Source organism: Sinocyclocheilus anshuiensis, unplaced genomic scaffold (assembly GCF_001515605.1).
Source record: "Sinocyclocheilus anshuiensis isolate Anshui unplaced genomic scaffold, SAMN03320099.WGS_v1.1 scaffold615, whole genome shotgun sequence".
NCBI lineage: Eukaryota > Metazoa > Chordata > Actinopteri > Cypriniformes > Cyprinidae > Sinocyclocheilus > Sinocyclocheilus anshuiensis.
Window position 1 is genome coordinate 1,758,058 of NW_015552647.1, and position 18,530 is coordinate 1,776,587.

At 35.2% G+C, this 18,530-nt stretch overlaps 1 protein-coding gene across 2 annotated transcripts in view; it reads left to right on the forward strand.

Moving 5' to 3' along the window:
• The window catches only part of cntn4 (contactin 4), a 145,173-nt gene that overhangs the window by 71,440 nt on the left and 55,203 nt on the right, over positions 1-18,530 (forward strand). For both annotated transcript variants that reach the window (XM_016458592.1, XM_016458590.1), the window contains exons 6-8: positions 12,949-13,152; positions 15,393-15,495; positions 15,579-15,763. In XM_016458592.1, coding sequence (XP_016314078.1) covers positions 12,949-13,152; positions 15,393-15,495; positions 15,579-15,763 — 492 coding nt within the window. The remainder of the gene's footprint in view (positions 1-12,948; positions 13,153-15,392; positions 15,496-15,578; positions 15,764-18,530) is intronic.

Consider the following 18,530-nt stretch of genomic DNA (forward strand, 5'->3'; position numbering starts at 1 on the left):
GGGTCAAAAAGCCGTAAAAAATTACGATCGCTCTCTTCCATTTCTCCCAGAGTTTCTCTGCCAAATCTCACGTCTCTACCTCCACCGTGAAATGTTCATTAACTCTGCCATCACTTTGATGGCCTCTATCAATTAATCCAGCTGCGTGTGATTTAACTGCTTATTAATGGTGCCAACAGTGTTGCTTGTTAGAAGAAGTGCTGTGTTAGCGTTTATTGCACAATAGGTGCTTTTTCACATGGCCTTTTTGAAGGGCGGCATGGATCCAAAGCATTCGCACTTTTGTTACATGAGCTATGATTGAACAGCATCCTGCAAAAAAAAAAAAAACTGTGTGTACCGTTTACAAATAAGTTAAATAAGTACTGTAAAAGTGTTATTTTCTGATTTGGCAAATGCTTGAAGGCTGCAATTCTGTTCTTTCAATTTAATTAGTTAATACTATTTATTTATTGATGTACATTACCTTTCAAGTTCAGGATAAGTAACATATTTTATTTAGTAAAAAAAAAAAATAATAATTTCTGCAAGGATGTGTCAAAAGTGACAGTAAAGACATTTATAATGTTGAAAAAGATTTCTATTTCAGATAAATACTATTCATTTGAACTTTCTATTCATCAAAGAATTATAAAAAATGTATCATGGTTTCCACAAAGATATTATGCAACATTGATGATAATAAGAAATGTTTCTTGAGCAGCGAATCAACATTAGAATGATTTCTGAAGGATCATGTGACACTGAACAACACTGGAGTAATGGCTGCATAAATTACATTTAAAAAATATTAAAATAGAAAAAAGTTATTTTAAGTTTTAATAATATTTTAGATTATGAATTAAACATAATCATTATTATTATTTATTTGTTTATTTATTTATTTTAATCATGTTTTATACTATAATAGTATACTTAGTTCATATAAATTGTTATAGTAGATACAAATCATTATTAAGCATGTATTCAGTATCATTAGTTTTTGCTGAACTGATTTTGAGAATCATGGTATTGACTATTGAATTTTTGGTATTGTGACAGCCCTATTAGAGACTATAAAAGTGCTGTACAGCTGGACTGATTCAGTGCTCACACAAATCACCCCAGATTTTCTTGTACAAGCTGTAATAGGTCCAGAAAAGCTAATAAAAAAGCGTTTAGTCATAAATAATTAATGCTGTAGTATTTCGACATCGATACACTTTAAAGACGTGTGTCTCCAGTTCTTGTCTGCTTTGGAAAAAGTGACTTCCTGTGACAGCTGATGATGATGTTGATCATTTATGGCATCCATCTCTTTCTCCCCCAAGCATCCTCCGCAGTCAAACTTGGCATAGTCAGTGGGTGGCGCAGTAACGAATGAATATCGCAGCATCGTGCTATTCATTACCTTCTGCACTCGGGGTCTGAATGACTGGCTACAGCTTTGAGGACTCATATGCTGCAGAGAACCTCTCGTCAGGAGCAGAGCCCTGCCTGCCAGAGCAACTGTCAGGGGAAGCATAAGGCAGAGAAGACAGCTGGCCCCCTGTTTCCTTATGCCACGGATGCGCTCGCACATGCTGATTGAGCTGTATATGATCCACTGGCGAGGGGAGAAGGCGAGAAGAGAGGATTGGGGTGTGATTGGAGGAGAAACTGTGTGCTGGCTCATACGCTGCTCCAATACAAATGTGATAAGATGTTTAGCCACGTGCAACAGTGTGAGCATGCATTAGCGTGCCAAACCTCCCGAGTGTGTATACATGTGTAAGCTTGTGACTCAGACTATGAAATGGAAGCAGATGATCTCTTGCACATTATCTGCATTTTTGCTCGGTTAAATCTAAGGATCTCTCATGAGGTTGAGAGCTAATTGTTTGGTAGATCATAGTCTGTAGAGGATCAAGGGCATTAGTTGTGTTTGCTGATAGCGTTTGGTTGAAGGGCACCTGAACTGGCTTGGCCAGGCTTGGAGAGCAGTTTACTGATTTTAAACACTAATTGCATTTACTCTTCACTTGTATCAAGACAATAAACAATTTAGCTATTATGTACTCTATATTTCTAATTCAGAGTTTCTCCAGGTCTTAGTTCACACAAATTAAGGCCTTAAAGAGGTCTTAAATCACAGCAGAAAGTTAAATGTCGCATGCATTGCTAAAAATTAAGATCTTCCTCAGTATTTTTGTCTTGTAGTCCAATATGAAGTCTTGTTTTCTAAAAAAAAATGCTCTTTTTAATCATTAACTCTTAACTTTATTTTGATAAATTTCACAGAAAACATGCCATTTTGCTTCTCAAGTAAATGTATCTTGATTTAAGAATCTTTTGCACTGGAAAACAAGACAAATATACTAAAGAAGAACATCACTTTTTGCAGAATGTATACAATATTATGTTCCCTTTAATTTATAATTTTATTATAATTTTTAACACCTTAATCTTAAAAAGGTCCTAAAGTCTTAAATTTACCTTCATAAAACCTGCAGAAACCCTGTAATTGTTTGATGTCTATTTATTTATTTATTTAGTATTTAAAAGTGTTATAGCATTTTAAAATACATGCAGATGCATTATACAAATAGAATATTAGACACATAAGAAAAAGAAAATATAATAATCATAATAAATAAATAAATCACAATAAATAATAAATCAATTATTATTAAATCATAATAAATAAAGGTTTTGTTTTAAAATAAGTTATATTTTCTATTTTTTCTTATGTTCAGTAAGAAAATAATTATATAAATAATGGCAATTATACTGTTTATAATTATTATAATTATAATTATTACTGTATATATGTGTTGTGTGTGTGTCTATGTGTGTATGTACGTGTGTGTATATATATATACATATATATATATATATATATATATACACCATCTTATTTTCTTGTTAGCAAATGTAAATTACAGTGACAAAATACATTCTTTTATGAACGTTTTTAAAATGCCATGAAGCTCTTTTGATTGGTGATTACACTCAAGGAGTCTGAACTCATAAGATTCTATATATGTATGATCAGTGACTAAATGAGGAGCACTCTGGCACCATGCATCATGGGGCTTATTAAGTCATCATTCACCGGGTATTTCATCATACCCCCTCTACTTAACATCTGGACATGCTGTGAATATATTAATTAAAGTCTGATACAAAGTGATTCAGAGTGTTCAAAATCAGCCTATGCTATATGAGAAGCAAATGGCTTGGTAACTGTATTTGTTTCAGTTATACAAATCAAAATTGACAAATAACATGTCACTGCCTTTTCCCCAGCATTTTAGGCTAACATTTATGTATACACTTTAGTGAAAAGGCCTCTATTTAATGTTTTCCCCCGTTATAATTATACTAACAATTTGAGTGAAAAGTTGTTGTAGTGACAGTATTTTCAATTTGATTTAAAACTCAATAATTCCTTAGTATTTGGTACATCCTCTTTTGACTACATGAATTCCACAAGTTTGTATAAAACCTAATGATCGTGTTCTCCAGCTTTTGAATCCAAAGTTGTCAAAGTTTCCTTGACAGTTGCTCTGGAAAGTTTATATTTCAAGTGCTGTGTTTGGTCACCAAAACTTTGACTTGTCATAACTTAAAAAAAAAACCTCCTTTCTTACATTTTCATGTTGCTGTTTGGTTGCTAGTGTGTTCTGGATGGTAGGTAGGTGCTTGCTTACTGTTCCATGTCAGGAACACAAGAGCCCACCTTCAATATCTACAAGGGTTTTGCAATATTTTGCCAAGTGAAAAATGTAGGTGTGATCACTTGTAGCATACAATGTATCCTGCTTATAGTCAAGTCAAGTCACCTTTATTCATATAGCACTTTTAACAATACAGATTGTGTCAAAGCAGCTTTACAGTATTAAATAGGAAAATAGTGTGTCAATAATGCAAAAGGACAATAGTAAACACTACATTTTCAGTTAAAGGCAGTTCATCATTGAATTCAGTGATGTCATAATCCAGCTCGGTTCAGTTTAAATAGTATCTGTGCAATCAAGTCGACGAAATCGCTGGAAAATAAGTGTCCCCAACTAAGCAAGCCAGAGGCGACAGCGGCAAGGAACCAAAACTCCATCGGTGACAGAATTATATTAGTATCTGATACAATATGTTTAGTATTTACTTCATTTGTGTAAATGACAGCACATAAAAGCTTGCATGAAGCTTTAGTGGTGTGTCAGAAAGGCTCAAAACATTTCAACAGCTTGAAGCCGCTTGTCTCTCCTTGCTGTCTAGGTGTCAGTAAACAGTGTGTACCCATCCACTGGACACCAGTCACACAAGGCTTCCTGCTAACAAACACCCCCCCCCACACACACACACACACACTTCCTCACCGTACACAATCCTGTGGGAATAAATTCAGCCCTGCAGGAATACACTGCCACTCATTCCCAACAACAAAACAACTGATTATGTGCTAGGCTCCTAGGCTAAGGCTTAGGAGACTCAGGAGCTGTGCTTAGCGCCGTCTGCCTCGCATTATGTCTGTAAATTAAATTTCTTAAAGCAGTCACCAAACAACATTGTATTTAAGCAGTTTACATCTATTGCATTGGACCCTGATTGTGGTATATTGAATAGTTCAACAGCTTATTAATAAAAACAAGATTTTTGCAGGTTGCTGTTTGGTAGCTAGAGTGTTCTGGATAGATGCTATTCTCTTGCTAGGTGGGTGGTTACTGAATTTTATTTTATTTTATTTTAATTAAAAATAAAATGATGTTTTGTCCCTACAGCAATGTTTACAGCATTTTTAGCTTTATTTTTATTTATTTGTTTAGAATTTTTATTTTATTTTATTTGTATCATTTTATTTCATTTTATTTGTATCATTTTATTTTAGTTTTTACAATTGAAAAGCTAATGGTATTTTGTCCCTACGTTTACTGCAATTATTTAGCTTTATTTTTGTATTATTTTATTTCACGTTTTAGATTTTTTTATTGTATTTTATTTTTGAGAAATTTGTATCATTTTATTTATTTTTATAATTAAAAACAGAGTGGTACTTTACAGCAATGTAATTATTTTACTTTCTCATTCAAGATTCAAGAGACAGTTTTCCTGATCTCGTGTTTTTCATGTGAAACACCACCTGTCGCAAAACGTGAAGACACATTGTGACTTTGTACGTGTTATTTTCATTTTGGTGGTTTAATGTGAGAATTATTTAATATATTTGCCATCACATTTTTTTCTGGAGAAAAAAAAAAAACCTGATTATATATTTTTTTTCACCGTTAGACGTTTTCACACACAAGCAGTGGTTTAATATGAGGATTATTTAATATATTCGCTATCACATGCTGGAGAGACAAAACACCCTGCATAACCCTGATTATATTATATTATATATTTTTTTCACTGTTAGACGACACGTGAGATGTTCCAGATGTTTTCAGTAGAAGCCAGTTTGTTTATTTTTGAATTCAATTTAAACCATGCAACTGGTGACAGTTAATTTTGTTCTTTTTCTAAGCCTAAATATGAGCAATATATAGTGATATGCTTCCTTTGCAGGATATCTTGTGCGTGAGACACAAGTTAGCAGTCAAGCCAAGGACAAAGTATTTGTGTTAATGGAGAGATGATAATAATAATAATAGACCATCTCTTGGCTTCTGGCTATTTTAGATTCACCGCAAAAACTCAACAAGGTGTCATCTCTTTGTCTTTTGTCCTCCATTCCTTGTTTTACCATCCAATGTCCTTGCATGGCCATAAAGCATAGAATACAAGAGAATCTCAGAGGTCGTGTCTGATCGGAGCTGTCAGCTCTCTTCTGAGATGCGTATTCCTCATCGCTGGATTTGGCATTATGGGTATGAGTAAATGTTTGTGTGCGCGACTGACTTCAGGAGTGCCCCGAAATGTGCAGCGTAGACCCAAATCGAGCCTTCCGTGCCGCCGAAGTCAGGTCGGATCAGTCACGCACAAGCATTTGAGCGGCTGCTTACCTCCACCTCAGCCTCCGAGCCTCTCTGCATTCAGATGCTGTCCAAGTCATTCAGCCTTATTCTCCGTATTACTCAATAACTATGTTTAGTGTGGGAATCTAATGCGGCTGACCTCCATTTGCTAATGGAGATAGGCCCTTTCAGGTGTAGCGAACGCTGAAATCACTTCTTTTCTGCTCTGCCGTTAACAATAGGCATGATGGCATCTGCCCCGGAGTCGCGCGGCAGTGAGAGCACAGAGCATGTGCACTCTGTCTGGTCCTGTTAGGAGAAAAGAAGATGCGATATTCTGGAGGCCTTAAGCGAAGAGCTTCTCAGACTGCTGCTGTTTTTTCTGATTTCTCTCGCTCTTTCAGGTTCTCTATTCTCGGCTGCGACTGCGACTGTCGACACAGGGCCAGACGGTAAACGCTGCACTCGGTGACAGTCCATACAGTGGATAGTTTCTCTCTAAGGAGGACATAAATGGAGATTGGAGGGTCAGTTTAAAAATGGTTAGACTAGGTTACAACATTTTGATGTCATTACTAGCAGAATTACAATTGCAATGTAAAAGTCGTGCATTTACATTTACGTTTATTCATTCATTTGGATTCTGTTATCCAAAGAGATTTAAAATGTGGAATGCAACAAGAGATTCATCACAAAGTGGAAATTAAAATAAGAAGTGCTAGTAATACAAATTTTCAGACATCATTTAGAACTCTACACGCTACAACTAGGAGAGATTTAGGAATAGTTAAAGCATAGCATTTTTTTTTTTGTTGCTCTCAGCAGGATGCAGTTAAGTGCTGACAGAAGAGATGAATTTTCAGTGGTTTCTTGAATATTGTCAGGGATTTGGTGTTTCGGATAGAGTTGGGAAGATCATTCCAGCAGCAAGGAGCAGTGAATGAAAATGCTCTGGAAAGTGATTTTGTGAATGTACAGTATAATCATTTAACATAATTCTAATAATTCATTCTTTGAACTTACATCATTATAATATGCTGATTTGGTGCTCAAAATTAGTGTTCATTTATTAATAATGGTTATTATTATCAGTGTTGAAAACCGTTTTTTAATGCTTAAAATTTGTGGAAACTGGAATAACAGCCATCACAGGAATGAATGGCATTTGAAAATATATTTAAAAAAGTAAATAATTATATTTAATTGCAATAATATTTTGCATTACTGTTTTACTGTATTTTTGATCAAATGAGAATTCTTTCAAAAACATTTAAAAAAAAAAATCATAAGTATTTACCAACATTTGACTGGTAGTGTATGTATAGTTAAACTTGATTTTAATCCTGCTAGTAATTATCATTTTCATAGGCAAGGTGGTGATTGATTCTTATATCTTTTTTGAAGTGTATTGCAACTATTGGTGCTTAAATGGATAGTTCACCCAAAAATGAAAACCAAACAGTTGACAGTAGCTATTGACTTCCATAATATGGGGTGGGGGGGATATTATGGAAGTCAATGTCTACCGTCAACTGTTTGGTTACCAGCATTCTTCAAAATATCCTCTTGTGTTTAGAAAGAAGAAAGAAATTCATACAGGTTTGGACCAATTTGTGGGTGAGTAAATGACAGAATTTTCATTTTTGGGTTAACTATCCCTTTAAAAAGTCCTCATTTACAAACTGGAACCAACCTTTATTCTTTGATCACTGTTGTTTTTATGATTTATTTATTTACTTAATTATTAATTAATCAATTCACTTTTTTTATATATATTTGCCAAGCGGTAAGCTTGTGTAATCCCGGACACAATGATTAAATATGCATACTGTTGTCACAACAAGTCTCACATGTATTATTAACAGGCGATGATCAGGCAGCTGTGATGCTATTAAAATTCATCAAGAGCATTCGCATCGATAATGTGCGATTAAGAGGCAGATATGTGCATCTTTTCATAAAGCTTTATTTCCTGCTTGCGGCATGACAGAGCGTAAAAATAATGAATGGGTCTCTTTGATTGGAACTGAGACTGTGTTTGCGGTGATAGATGGTTTATTTTGTCTGCAGATATGTCTTTTCTCTCTGATTCTTCACCAGTGTAATAATGGTTTCTTACCACTAAAATGAAATATGATAGTGAGATTTTTTTTTTAAATACTTCCTACAACAGTTTTTCCCCAGGCTTCCATGGCTGGTGCAAACTGGAAAGAGAGGGATTGTTGTCAGATAGACTGTTTATAGTATTCAGGCGCGCACTATGACCTAGCCTAAAGTCTAAAACATCTATTTTCTAATTGCAGTTCCAGAACTGTCACACATCAGTAGTGCTTGTGTAAGCACATTAGATCATTTGTCTTTGAGCCAGATTATACTGTCACCTTCATCATGTCCAGTTAATGGCAAGAAAAAGTACAAAACAAATTGATTTTATTTTATTTTTTGGTCATGGATATGTTAATAACTGCTTATAGTCATTGTTTTGCTCATTTATATTTAGAATTGCTTGCTAAAAAATCTGAACAAACCCCTAACCAAAAATATTTTTGTGTGTTTGTGCTCTCTTTGTGCTATGAACATGAATGATACCTCAAATTAAGTGGTTTGTTACATTACTTTAATACTTTACATTATGTCTATTTTAAAATGTCTAATCTAATTTGCCGATTTGATGCTCAAGAAATAAAACAAAACAAAAAAACTTACTGGCCCTGAAAGTTTTGAATGGTGGTGTACCTAAAATTTAAACGGAATTGAAGAAAAAATAATAATAATAATAATAGGTTTCTCATCTGTCCTGACCCCATCTTCCATTGTTCAGCCAATCAGGTAATATCACCCCAAACTCACACTAGAGCTATCGTATTACACCAATCTGCAGATGGCATTTAATATATATATATATATATATATATATAAATATATGCATCAGCTGTAAAAATGTATTCCTGCAGTAGATGTTAACCCCACCATGGAAAATCTCCAGTTTTGTACAACAGACCTGCCCTTAGAAAGCAAAAATTTGTTTCCTTCATCTTCCTTAATACTCTCCACATGTCTGTACAATTTGCACAAATCTTATATGGTCTATTTTTTCCCTTTTCGTTTTAATATATATATATATATATATATATATAATACACACATCAGCTTTAAAAATGTATTCCTGCAGTAGATGTTAACCCCACCATGGAAAATCTCCAGTTTTGTACAACAGACCTGCCCTTAGAAAGCAAAAATTTGTTTCCTTCATCTTCCTTAATACTCTCCACATGTCTGTACAATTTGCACAAATCTTATATGGTCTATTTTTTCCCTTTACGTTTTATGTTGACTTCTCTGCTGACTTTCTGCAACCCCAGCATTCTTGGTATAATGCAAACTGAGTTTTGTCAGCATCTGACAGTCCCCTCTAGGGACCCTTCAAAGTGAAGAGTCTTGGCTTCTTACACATCAAATTTCAGAGTGAACCTTGAGCATTTCACATACTGTATGGAAGATTCTATGTAGCATTTATAATGTTTTTTTAAATCTCTTATTTTTGGGGGAAAAGCCCAGCTGAGAGCCAAGTGCTTTATCAGGAAAGGTTTCATATCAGGGGAAAAATGTGAAAACTTTGTGCTTTGATGTTATATTTTATCTGCTTGGATTTTCTCATTTTGTTGCATTATGTACAAGTTGATTTCTTTTTAGACCTTGATATCAAATCATAACAAAAAACATAAATCTAAGGGTTTGAATAATTGAGGGAAGAAATCCTTTGGGTTATGTTAGGGTTTCAACAACAGCCTTTGAGCAACCGCATATGACCTTTCTTTGCTAACACAAAGCTTTGTTTTGTTTTTAAAAGCAGCTTTAACGCCTGCAGCAGTAGTGGGTTAGCATTTGAAATTTTTACCTTCGAAATTAATAAAAAATTCAGCATTGTGAGGAATGATTGATTGAATGCATGAATGGCAGGATTTAAGTCAGAAAGCAGATCCTGTTTTGCCATGTGCAATAGCACAAAATCACATTACGTTTTTCAGCTCGTCCTGAGCACCAGATGTCTGGGTGCAGGTATTATATTCCTCGCAAGCGACTTATCAGACATTTTCAAAGCACAGCACTAGCATAAAAAAGATTTTAAAAAATAAATATCAAAATTAACTTCAAGTTGGCACCCTCATGTAAGCTAGCACCGAGCTACAGCTAACTTTAGCGATTTTTCTGTCAGGACCACTATCATCAAAGATGATTGACAATTAGCATACAGTTTGGATTGGCAGTATGGTTCCGTTCTGGGCAAGAACTCCCTGCGCATCCATGCAGCCTAGCATGGATGAGAGCAGGGAGAGCAGCGATAACCCCCCCAGGGTAAACAGAACAGAACCAACATAAATGTATGCAGATATCGTTAAAGTTCAATAATGTTATGTACACATTTTAGAATTAGTCTGATTCAAAGGAGAATCAGAAGGCTGAATCCTGACTGACAGAGGAGGAGTTGGGGATGGGGGAGGGTAATTAGCTATTGAGCAATGCGAAAACTGCTGATACTACTGCGGGACCTTATATATGAATGCTTAGATAGGTGTCGTATTCCCATAGGTTGATGGGGATCAGCTGAGAGTCAGCTGATGTGAGCTTGACTAACGTGACCTGCCAGAACTAACGCTACGCTTGATGTTTACATCTTGCTTGCCTTACTGTTAATTTTCCTGTTAATTAACACTTAAACATTTAATTAAAACTAAGAGTTTAAGTGCCTAAGCTTGACCATTGCATATTTCTGAAAGTCTTGCTCATCTTTTTTTTATAGAAATACTTCCTTATGTTACAGTTGTATATTACCTGAATGATGTTAGCTTAGCGCTCAGGGTTCATGGGTGGGAAAACCAATCCGCTCAAGCCCCTTCTGTGCGCAAGATATCTGAAGCCCTCAGCTATGGATCAGATCAAACTGTGATAAATGACCAGGGCTCAGGCAGGAATCCTCCAAGACTGTTTTGTTTAATTAGCTAACGAGTGAGTGGGTTTGATTGGGCTAAGCCGGGGAGATGCTATGTGCCTGTCGATTAAATGCGCTGCTGGGGAGCCAAAAGCCTTAGCCGAGTAGAACATTACAACGTTCTGCAAATGGATTTATCATTGACGGCGCAAATGGAAAGCTCACATGCCAACATGTCTAACGTCAAGAGTGGCGAGTAGAACATTACAACGTTCTGCAAATGGATTTATCATTGACGGTGCAAATGGAAAGCTCACATGCCAACATGTCTAACGTCAAGAGTGGTTTGGTTGAATAAGATGTAGGTATGCGCCACAGAAACATGGAGGAGGCTGGTGACAGGAAATGCACATCGGTTTATTAATGCTTCGGTGCATTGTTCTTCCACAGATGCGGTTAGATGCTTATTAGATTGACAGCTGATTTCTTTATTGCTGTTTTGAGCAGCAATTAGATTTTGACCTATGCAAAGCCATTATAAAAGTACTCCTTTTAGTTTAGAGCCTTTCTCCAATTACAAACATGTACTATTCTAGCAATTTCAAGTAAAGAGACAGCAGTTGAATTATTATCAGAAAGCGCTTCCTCTGAAAGGAAAATGTCCTTTGTTTTGATTCATGTATGGATAATAGAGAAATGTTGGGTTCACCTTGCTCTTTTCGTGGCTCATACTTGACGGTGGAACTTGGAGAATGACAGGCATTGTGGGTAATTGAATCAGCAAAAGGCAAAACAATTGTAACTCCTGGAGGTCAGGTTTGAAAGTGTTTTTCTGTGCTAGTAGAGGAACCAACCACTGACAGATGTGACATTAAGTGTATGCTGACATTTCGTGAAGAGGAACGGCCAATGAGGATGCTACATCTTCAAAGTCTGGTCAACAGCACTCCTCTCAGAGTTGAGACTGTTTTATTTCTTTGTCTGATATAGTGTGTTGAAAACTACGTAACTGGAAATGACTGCATTACTATTTCCAGCTTGAGCTAGAATAAGAATGAATAAAAAAAAATAATAATAATAAAAATGAATGAATTAATGAATAAATGTATATATAAACAAACAAACAATATTTTTCTTAAAGAAAATGAAACCTAATTTGGTTTCTAATATTACTTTCAGGACAATTAAGCACATTTTCATCTCAACTATTTAAAAAAATTCAGTTAAATTAAAATAAATTATCTTAAATTATAAATCTTAATGAAAATCATTATTTCTGAAAATAAAATATTTTTAATTGCAATTAACTAAATACAACAGACCTAGAATAAATAGTAATGTGATTTATACTTACATTTTAAGTATGTTCTATGCTTTAAATTTATTTTACAATTTACAGTTTTTGTCATATTACTGTGATGTGAATCATATGTACTGTTCACATTATAGTGGGCTACTAAGAATTGGATTGTCATGAAAATAATGTCAGTAGTCCTAAAAATAGGCTTCATATTATTTGGATGGAACAAGGACATTTCTTGACAGTTTTTGTGAGATTCGCCCAATTAAGATAGTTGGACATTTTAGGACATTTCCATTCATCTGTTGTCCTTTCCACACCTTTACGTTAAGATATCTTTGTTGTTGTCATTAAAAACTCTCTACTTTAATGAAATGCCATGTGATTAGCTCGTTACATGTCGCCTGATTATCCATTAACTGACCAATGTCAATGAATAGCGCTCTGGATTTTTGAACATTGGTTACATACGACCACTCTCCCACTTGACTAGAGGCCAACTAATCACAGGGCACTGGTTATCCTTTCTGTCATTAATTTTCACCCCCTAAGCCACACAACGCTCCTCAGGCTGATTAATTTTCACCCTAGCATGTAGCCCCAATGCTAATTTAGTAACTCTAGGGAGGCGCAAGATTCATGAGCAGAGCCCACATATGCCATTTAGGCTCTGCTGAGAGAGGAAATGTCACCGTGTACTCTAGTTATGTTTATGCAAATGTAGTTTCCGGGCAGTAGAGTGACCTCTTTCTACTCATGTGTGATGTTGACGGTCTTTTTTCCATCTTTCCTTTTTCCTCTAACAGCTTTGACGTTCTCCTGGATTTTTAATGAGTACCCGTCATTCGTGAAGCAAGATTCTCGTCGATTCGTGTCCCAGGAGACAGGGAATCTATACATCGCTAAAGTTGAGCCATCTGATGTGGGCAACTACACCTGTGTTGTGACCAATACTGTCACCAAGACACGCGTCCAAGGGCCGCCTACTCCTCTGATACTGCGCAATGACGGTGAGGATGCTTGTCGGTATCTCGATATATACCATACATTCAATCCTACATGCATTATGGAATTATGTAACTAAAAGAAATAAAAAGATGTGAAATATATAAAGAATAAAAATTTTATTCAAAGGTTAATAAGCTGTTTCTCTGCAAATTTTAAGATGCTGTGGCAGCATGTTTCGGTGCCTCTAGGCTGGCATTATCATAGGCCCTCAAACTGAAAGGTCATTTGTCTTAGGCTGATCTAATTGTTGCTTCTCTGTGGATTTACAATTTGATCGCACTCATGTTCAAGGGTGATAAAAATAAATTGTCAAATATCCTAACAGACAAACGGAATCTAATTTATCTGACTGATAGCGTAAAATAAACTTCTTTCAAACCACTCGGTATTTTCTATGAGAGGTAATGGTTTTTCGGTGATTGATTTTAAAGAAAAAAGTATTTTTTGTTTTTGTAATTAAACAACCATTCTAGTTTTAAAGAGTGAATTACGGTATGATAGACATAAATAATTGTCTTTAATTAAGCAATAATCCTAATAATATTCTTATTTATTTTAATAGTTAATTATTTTTGCCTTTCCTCCACCTAGACTTTATATAAATTTTTACACGATTATCTAAAAAGTAGCTTTAATTGGTGTCATTAAAAAAACATATTTGAGAATTTTAAGGAATACATTTTCACAATAGGCATTAATTAACTGCTGACAAATGTATTGCTTTAGTTAGTTCAGTGTTTATTCTTTTTTTCTTCTCCAGGATATGTGATAAATATATTAGTAAAAGTTTCATTTTTTAGGTTTTTGTAGTCAAAACTTCCCTCAATCATATTAATGCCCTTTTTATCAAAATTTTAAAATGCATTTAAATGGACCACAAAACCAGTCATAAGGGTAAATTTCTTTTAATTTGAGATTTATACAATACAATATTTGGCCGAGATACAACTATTTGAACATCTGGAATCGACTTAAGACATGTATATATACCATTCAAAAGTTTGGGGTCAGCAAGTTTTTAAAGAGAGAAATTAATACATTTATTAAGCAGTGACTCATTAAATGAATCAAAAGTAACAATAAAGACTTCTACACTGTTCTACAAAATTGACGTTTACAAATAAGTGCTGTTCTATTGAACTTGCTATTCATTAAAATATCAGAATCAGAATCAGAATGAGCTTTATTGCCAGGTATGTTTACACATACGAGGAATCTGTTTTAGTGACAGAAGCTCCACAGTGCAACAGAATGACAGTGACAAGAAAAGACACAGATAATAAAAAGAATAAGATACAAATATACAAAATAGACAATGTACAAAATAGAAAAAAACACAATATACAAAATAGACAATTTTGTATGTACAGGTATGTTATGTGCAAATTTGAAATGTAAATAAGGATATGAAAAAAATGTATCACGGTTTCCAAAAAATATTAAGCACAACAGCTGTTTTCAACATTGATAATGTTTTTGAGCACCAAATCAGCATACTAGAATGATTTCTGAAGGGCACTGACGATACTGAAATAGAACATTTTTTATTGTAATAATATCTCCCCATATTACTGTGTTTACTATATTTGTCTCTCAAAAGCAATGTATATTCAGTACAGTATATGTACATATATACCACAATTCAAACAAGACACCAGTTGGACCTCAAAAAGGAAACTATAGTTGTATGTTTATTTATTTTCCATTTTTAAGGTCCACCTGACTAAGATGCAACCAATGCTTTGTCTGAATTATGGTGTAAAACATGTTGTCTAAAAACCTGATGTTTCTATCGGTGGTGTATGACCAACATGAGCCGCTCAGTGGCTACTGTCACAGTGTGATCTCCAGGCACAATTTCAAACCCCATTGTACATGTGTCTCTACCTGGGATGCTACAGAAGGAGATGATTGCCTCTCTCCAACCCTTCCCATTTGGCAGCACTGACATAAACGGCCAGCGTTAGACATTACAGATAAGCATCTCTTTGAGTCCCTCAGACAGCTTAGTCGCTAGTCCGATAGCACACCTCACAAAAACACAGAGGGCGATATCAGGGCTCCCTGCTATCCCAAAAGCCTTTCAGAAGCTACAAAATAAATCATGCAATAATAATGAAAGGGAAAATAAAAGATTGGCTGCTTTTGCAATTGCAGTTTCAGATGGAGTAACTGATACCTTTTTTTGGGGGGGGGAATAATTGCGATTTTGCTTGTTGATTGAGTGTTTCTTTTTTTATAGGCGTTATGGGAGAATATGAGCCAAAGATTGAAGTGCAGTTTCCAGAGATTGTTCAAGTGGCCAAAGGTTCAACTGTGCGCCTGGAGTGTTTTGCACTGGGGAAGTAAGTATTACGAAGATGTCCTCAGTAGAAAGAGAATGTAATCAGTCTTTGAATTACGTTTTGTGTTTGTGTTTGCAACTTAGTCCAGTACCGTCCATAAGTTGGCATCGCGTGGACGGAGTCCCATTCGCCCGTAAAGTGGATGTAAGGAAAACCAGCGGTGTGATGGAAATCCCTTACTTCCAGCAAGAAGACGCGGGCACGTATGAATGTGTGGCGGAGAACACCAAAGGAAGAAACTCTGTGCAGGGAAAGCTGTCTTTCTTTGGTAAGTTATCTTGAGATGCATGAATATTTGAACAGCGAAAGCCACATGTCACGTCCATTGAAGTGAAGGACATGATGCAGGACTCTGCCTTTCCAGTCGTCAACCCTGACCAGCAGAAAATCAACTTTAACAGTGCATCAAAATGATTAAAACCACCCGGTCGTGATGGCTCTAATATTTTTATCCAGATTAAAAAGATGAGAGGGTGACCTTGAGCCTGACCTTCTGTTTGTGTATGTGTATGTTCCGTTCTACCAGATGGCACTGTGATTGGGATCCAATTTGACTCCAGATCAAAGCTGTTAAATTTACTATACTTAGAGGAGGGGCACATATGCCAGGAAAACACTCAGCAGAGCAGCATATGGATCTTTGATGACTTCTGATTTTTTTGTCTTTATCAAAAAATAGTTGTTGATTTTAAAGCATATTTGGAGACTTTGGACCCAACTGAAGATGTTCAGAAATAGAGGCTTAGTGGAGATTGCTTGCTTGTGTTATGGTCATGAATGATACTTGAAATCGTAAGGCTTATTAGGAGAAGCTATTATTTTGTAAGGAATAGGATTTATAGTTTTCACCTGACGCATGATAAATGCCATAGGCTTGCATTAACGACAGGACTCAAGGCTCTTTGGACCTAAACAACTAACTAGCCTAGCAACTAGTAAGGTCATTCAAAACAGTTCATAGCAAAAGCAGTGTTAGAGTTAGTAATATAAAATATTTTCTGTGAATGAGTTCAACATTTAATTTAATTGTCTGTTGTCCTGTTCAAATTTTTGGTTCAACAATTTTTCAAAAATCGTATTAACAAAATACAAATGAAATACTATTCTTCTTGTGTTCATTTAGTGAAAAATAGTATGGAAAATATGCCATAACTTTTAACAAGATTTTTATATATTTACATATTTTAATGTATATATATTAACATGTTGTTTACTGTTCAAAAGTTTGGAGTCAGTACGATTTTTAAAGGTTTTTGAAAGAAGTCTCTTGTACCTAATAAGGCTGCATTTATTTGGTCAACAAAAACAGTAATATTTTAAAATATTATTAGAATTTAAAATAACTGTTTTCTATTTCAGTATATTTTAAAATACAATTTATTCCTGTTATACAAAAGCTGAATTTTCAGCAGCCATTACTCCAGGCTTCAGTGTCACATGTGCCTTCAAACATCATTCTAATATTCTATGATTTGGTTTCCAAGTAACATTTCTTAATGTTATCACAGTTGAAAATAGTTGTGCTGCGTAATAAGAATTTTTGTTCATTTTTGTAGAAACGGTGATACATTTTTTTTTAGGATTCTTTGATGAATATAAAGTTCATAAGAGCAGCATTTATTTGAAATAGATTTTTTTTTTGTAACATTGTACTGTATATGTATTTACTGTCACTTGTAATCAAGTTAATACATCCTTGCTGAAAAAAATATGAATTTCTTTAAAAATAAAATTATATACTGACCCACAAATTTTTGAACAGTAATGTATAATAGATCAAGTTATTCTGTCCTGATGGAAGTCTGTTAGGCAAAATAGTAAAATAATATACCTGTCACAGCTATGTATTCTTCCAATCAGTGGGAGAGAAAAAAAAACTTGCAAAAAAGACATTGAAGATTAAAACATGGAAATCCCATTTATGTTCTATGAATTGCATGTGCACCTTCAGCATACATCTGTTTACCAGTGCAAATTGGCATGAATTGTAAAAATGAGACCCCAATGGCTAGGCCTGGGTTTCTAGCAAGTGTATTGTGACTCAGAGGCTTATGAAGAGTAGCATATTAAATATGGACTTTAAAATGAAGGGTTCATAACCTTTTCCCTTCACCGCCATGTTTGCTCTGTGGCATTGTTCATACAAGACAGCTACCTATTAAGTAAGTACCTGTAGGCTAGAGAGCAGTGGGATTTATCCTCCCCTTATGGGATCTTGCACTGGCTCTAATGCTGTACCCGCATGCCCAGTGGCCCATTTACAGGAATAGCTGCAAGGAGCTCGCTGAATGTTTTATTAGCCCTGTTGTCTCATTGTTTATATTCCAAACAATGTGGAATATGGGGGGACAGGTTCTTAGAAACGGGAAGTTCTCCTAATGGGCTTCCCAGATGCGCAACGTAGCGGTGATTTATAAATGTATTAATTAGATAAATAGCTTGGGCATATTGTAAAAGCTAATGTAATCCAGCTAAGGAGGTGATTCGTCGTAGGCGTGGTTGTTTCACTAATGCTTTTGCTCCATTCTGTTTAGGAGAGACTTGATATTTATGATAATTCGCCTCGGTTTTCGCTTCGCTTCTGCTGTTCTTCAATCGTTTCCACCCCCGTCTCACCTCTCCCCCTGTGTATAAGTCAACTGCAGTATAAGGAGAAGGAGACAGACCTTTAGCGTCTGGTTTAACTGGATTGCCCGTGGTTATTGAATAAGACAAAGGTTTATGCAGAGAAACATCTCACACTAAACTGGCATTGATCTCATCAACAAAATCATTGATGAAAATGGTTTATGAAAAGATTTTTGATTTTGTCAATGATAACAAAGACAGAATGTGCATAATAAAAAGGTCATTTTTAAATTATTTTAATGTGATAATTAAATGATTTTAATTAAGTGTTGAAAATACAGCATCGCAGGATATTAACAATGCACTAACAATTGCTTGATGGAGAAAAACATGGACAGTTTTTGTTAATATTGATACATTTTAAAAATAACTCAGTACTGTTGAAAGTTTGGGGTCGGTAAGATTGT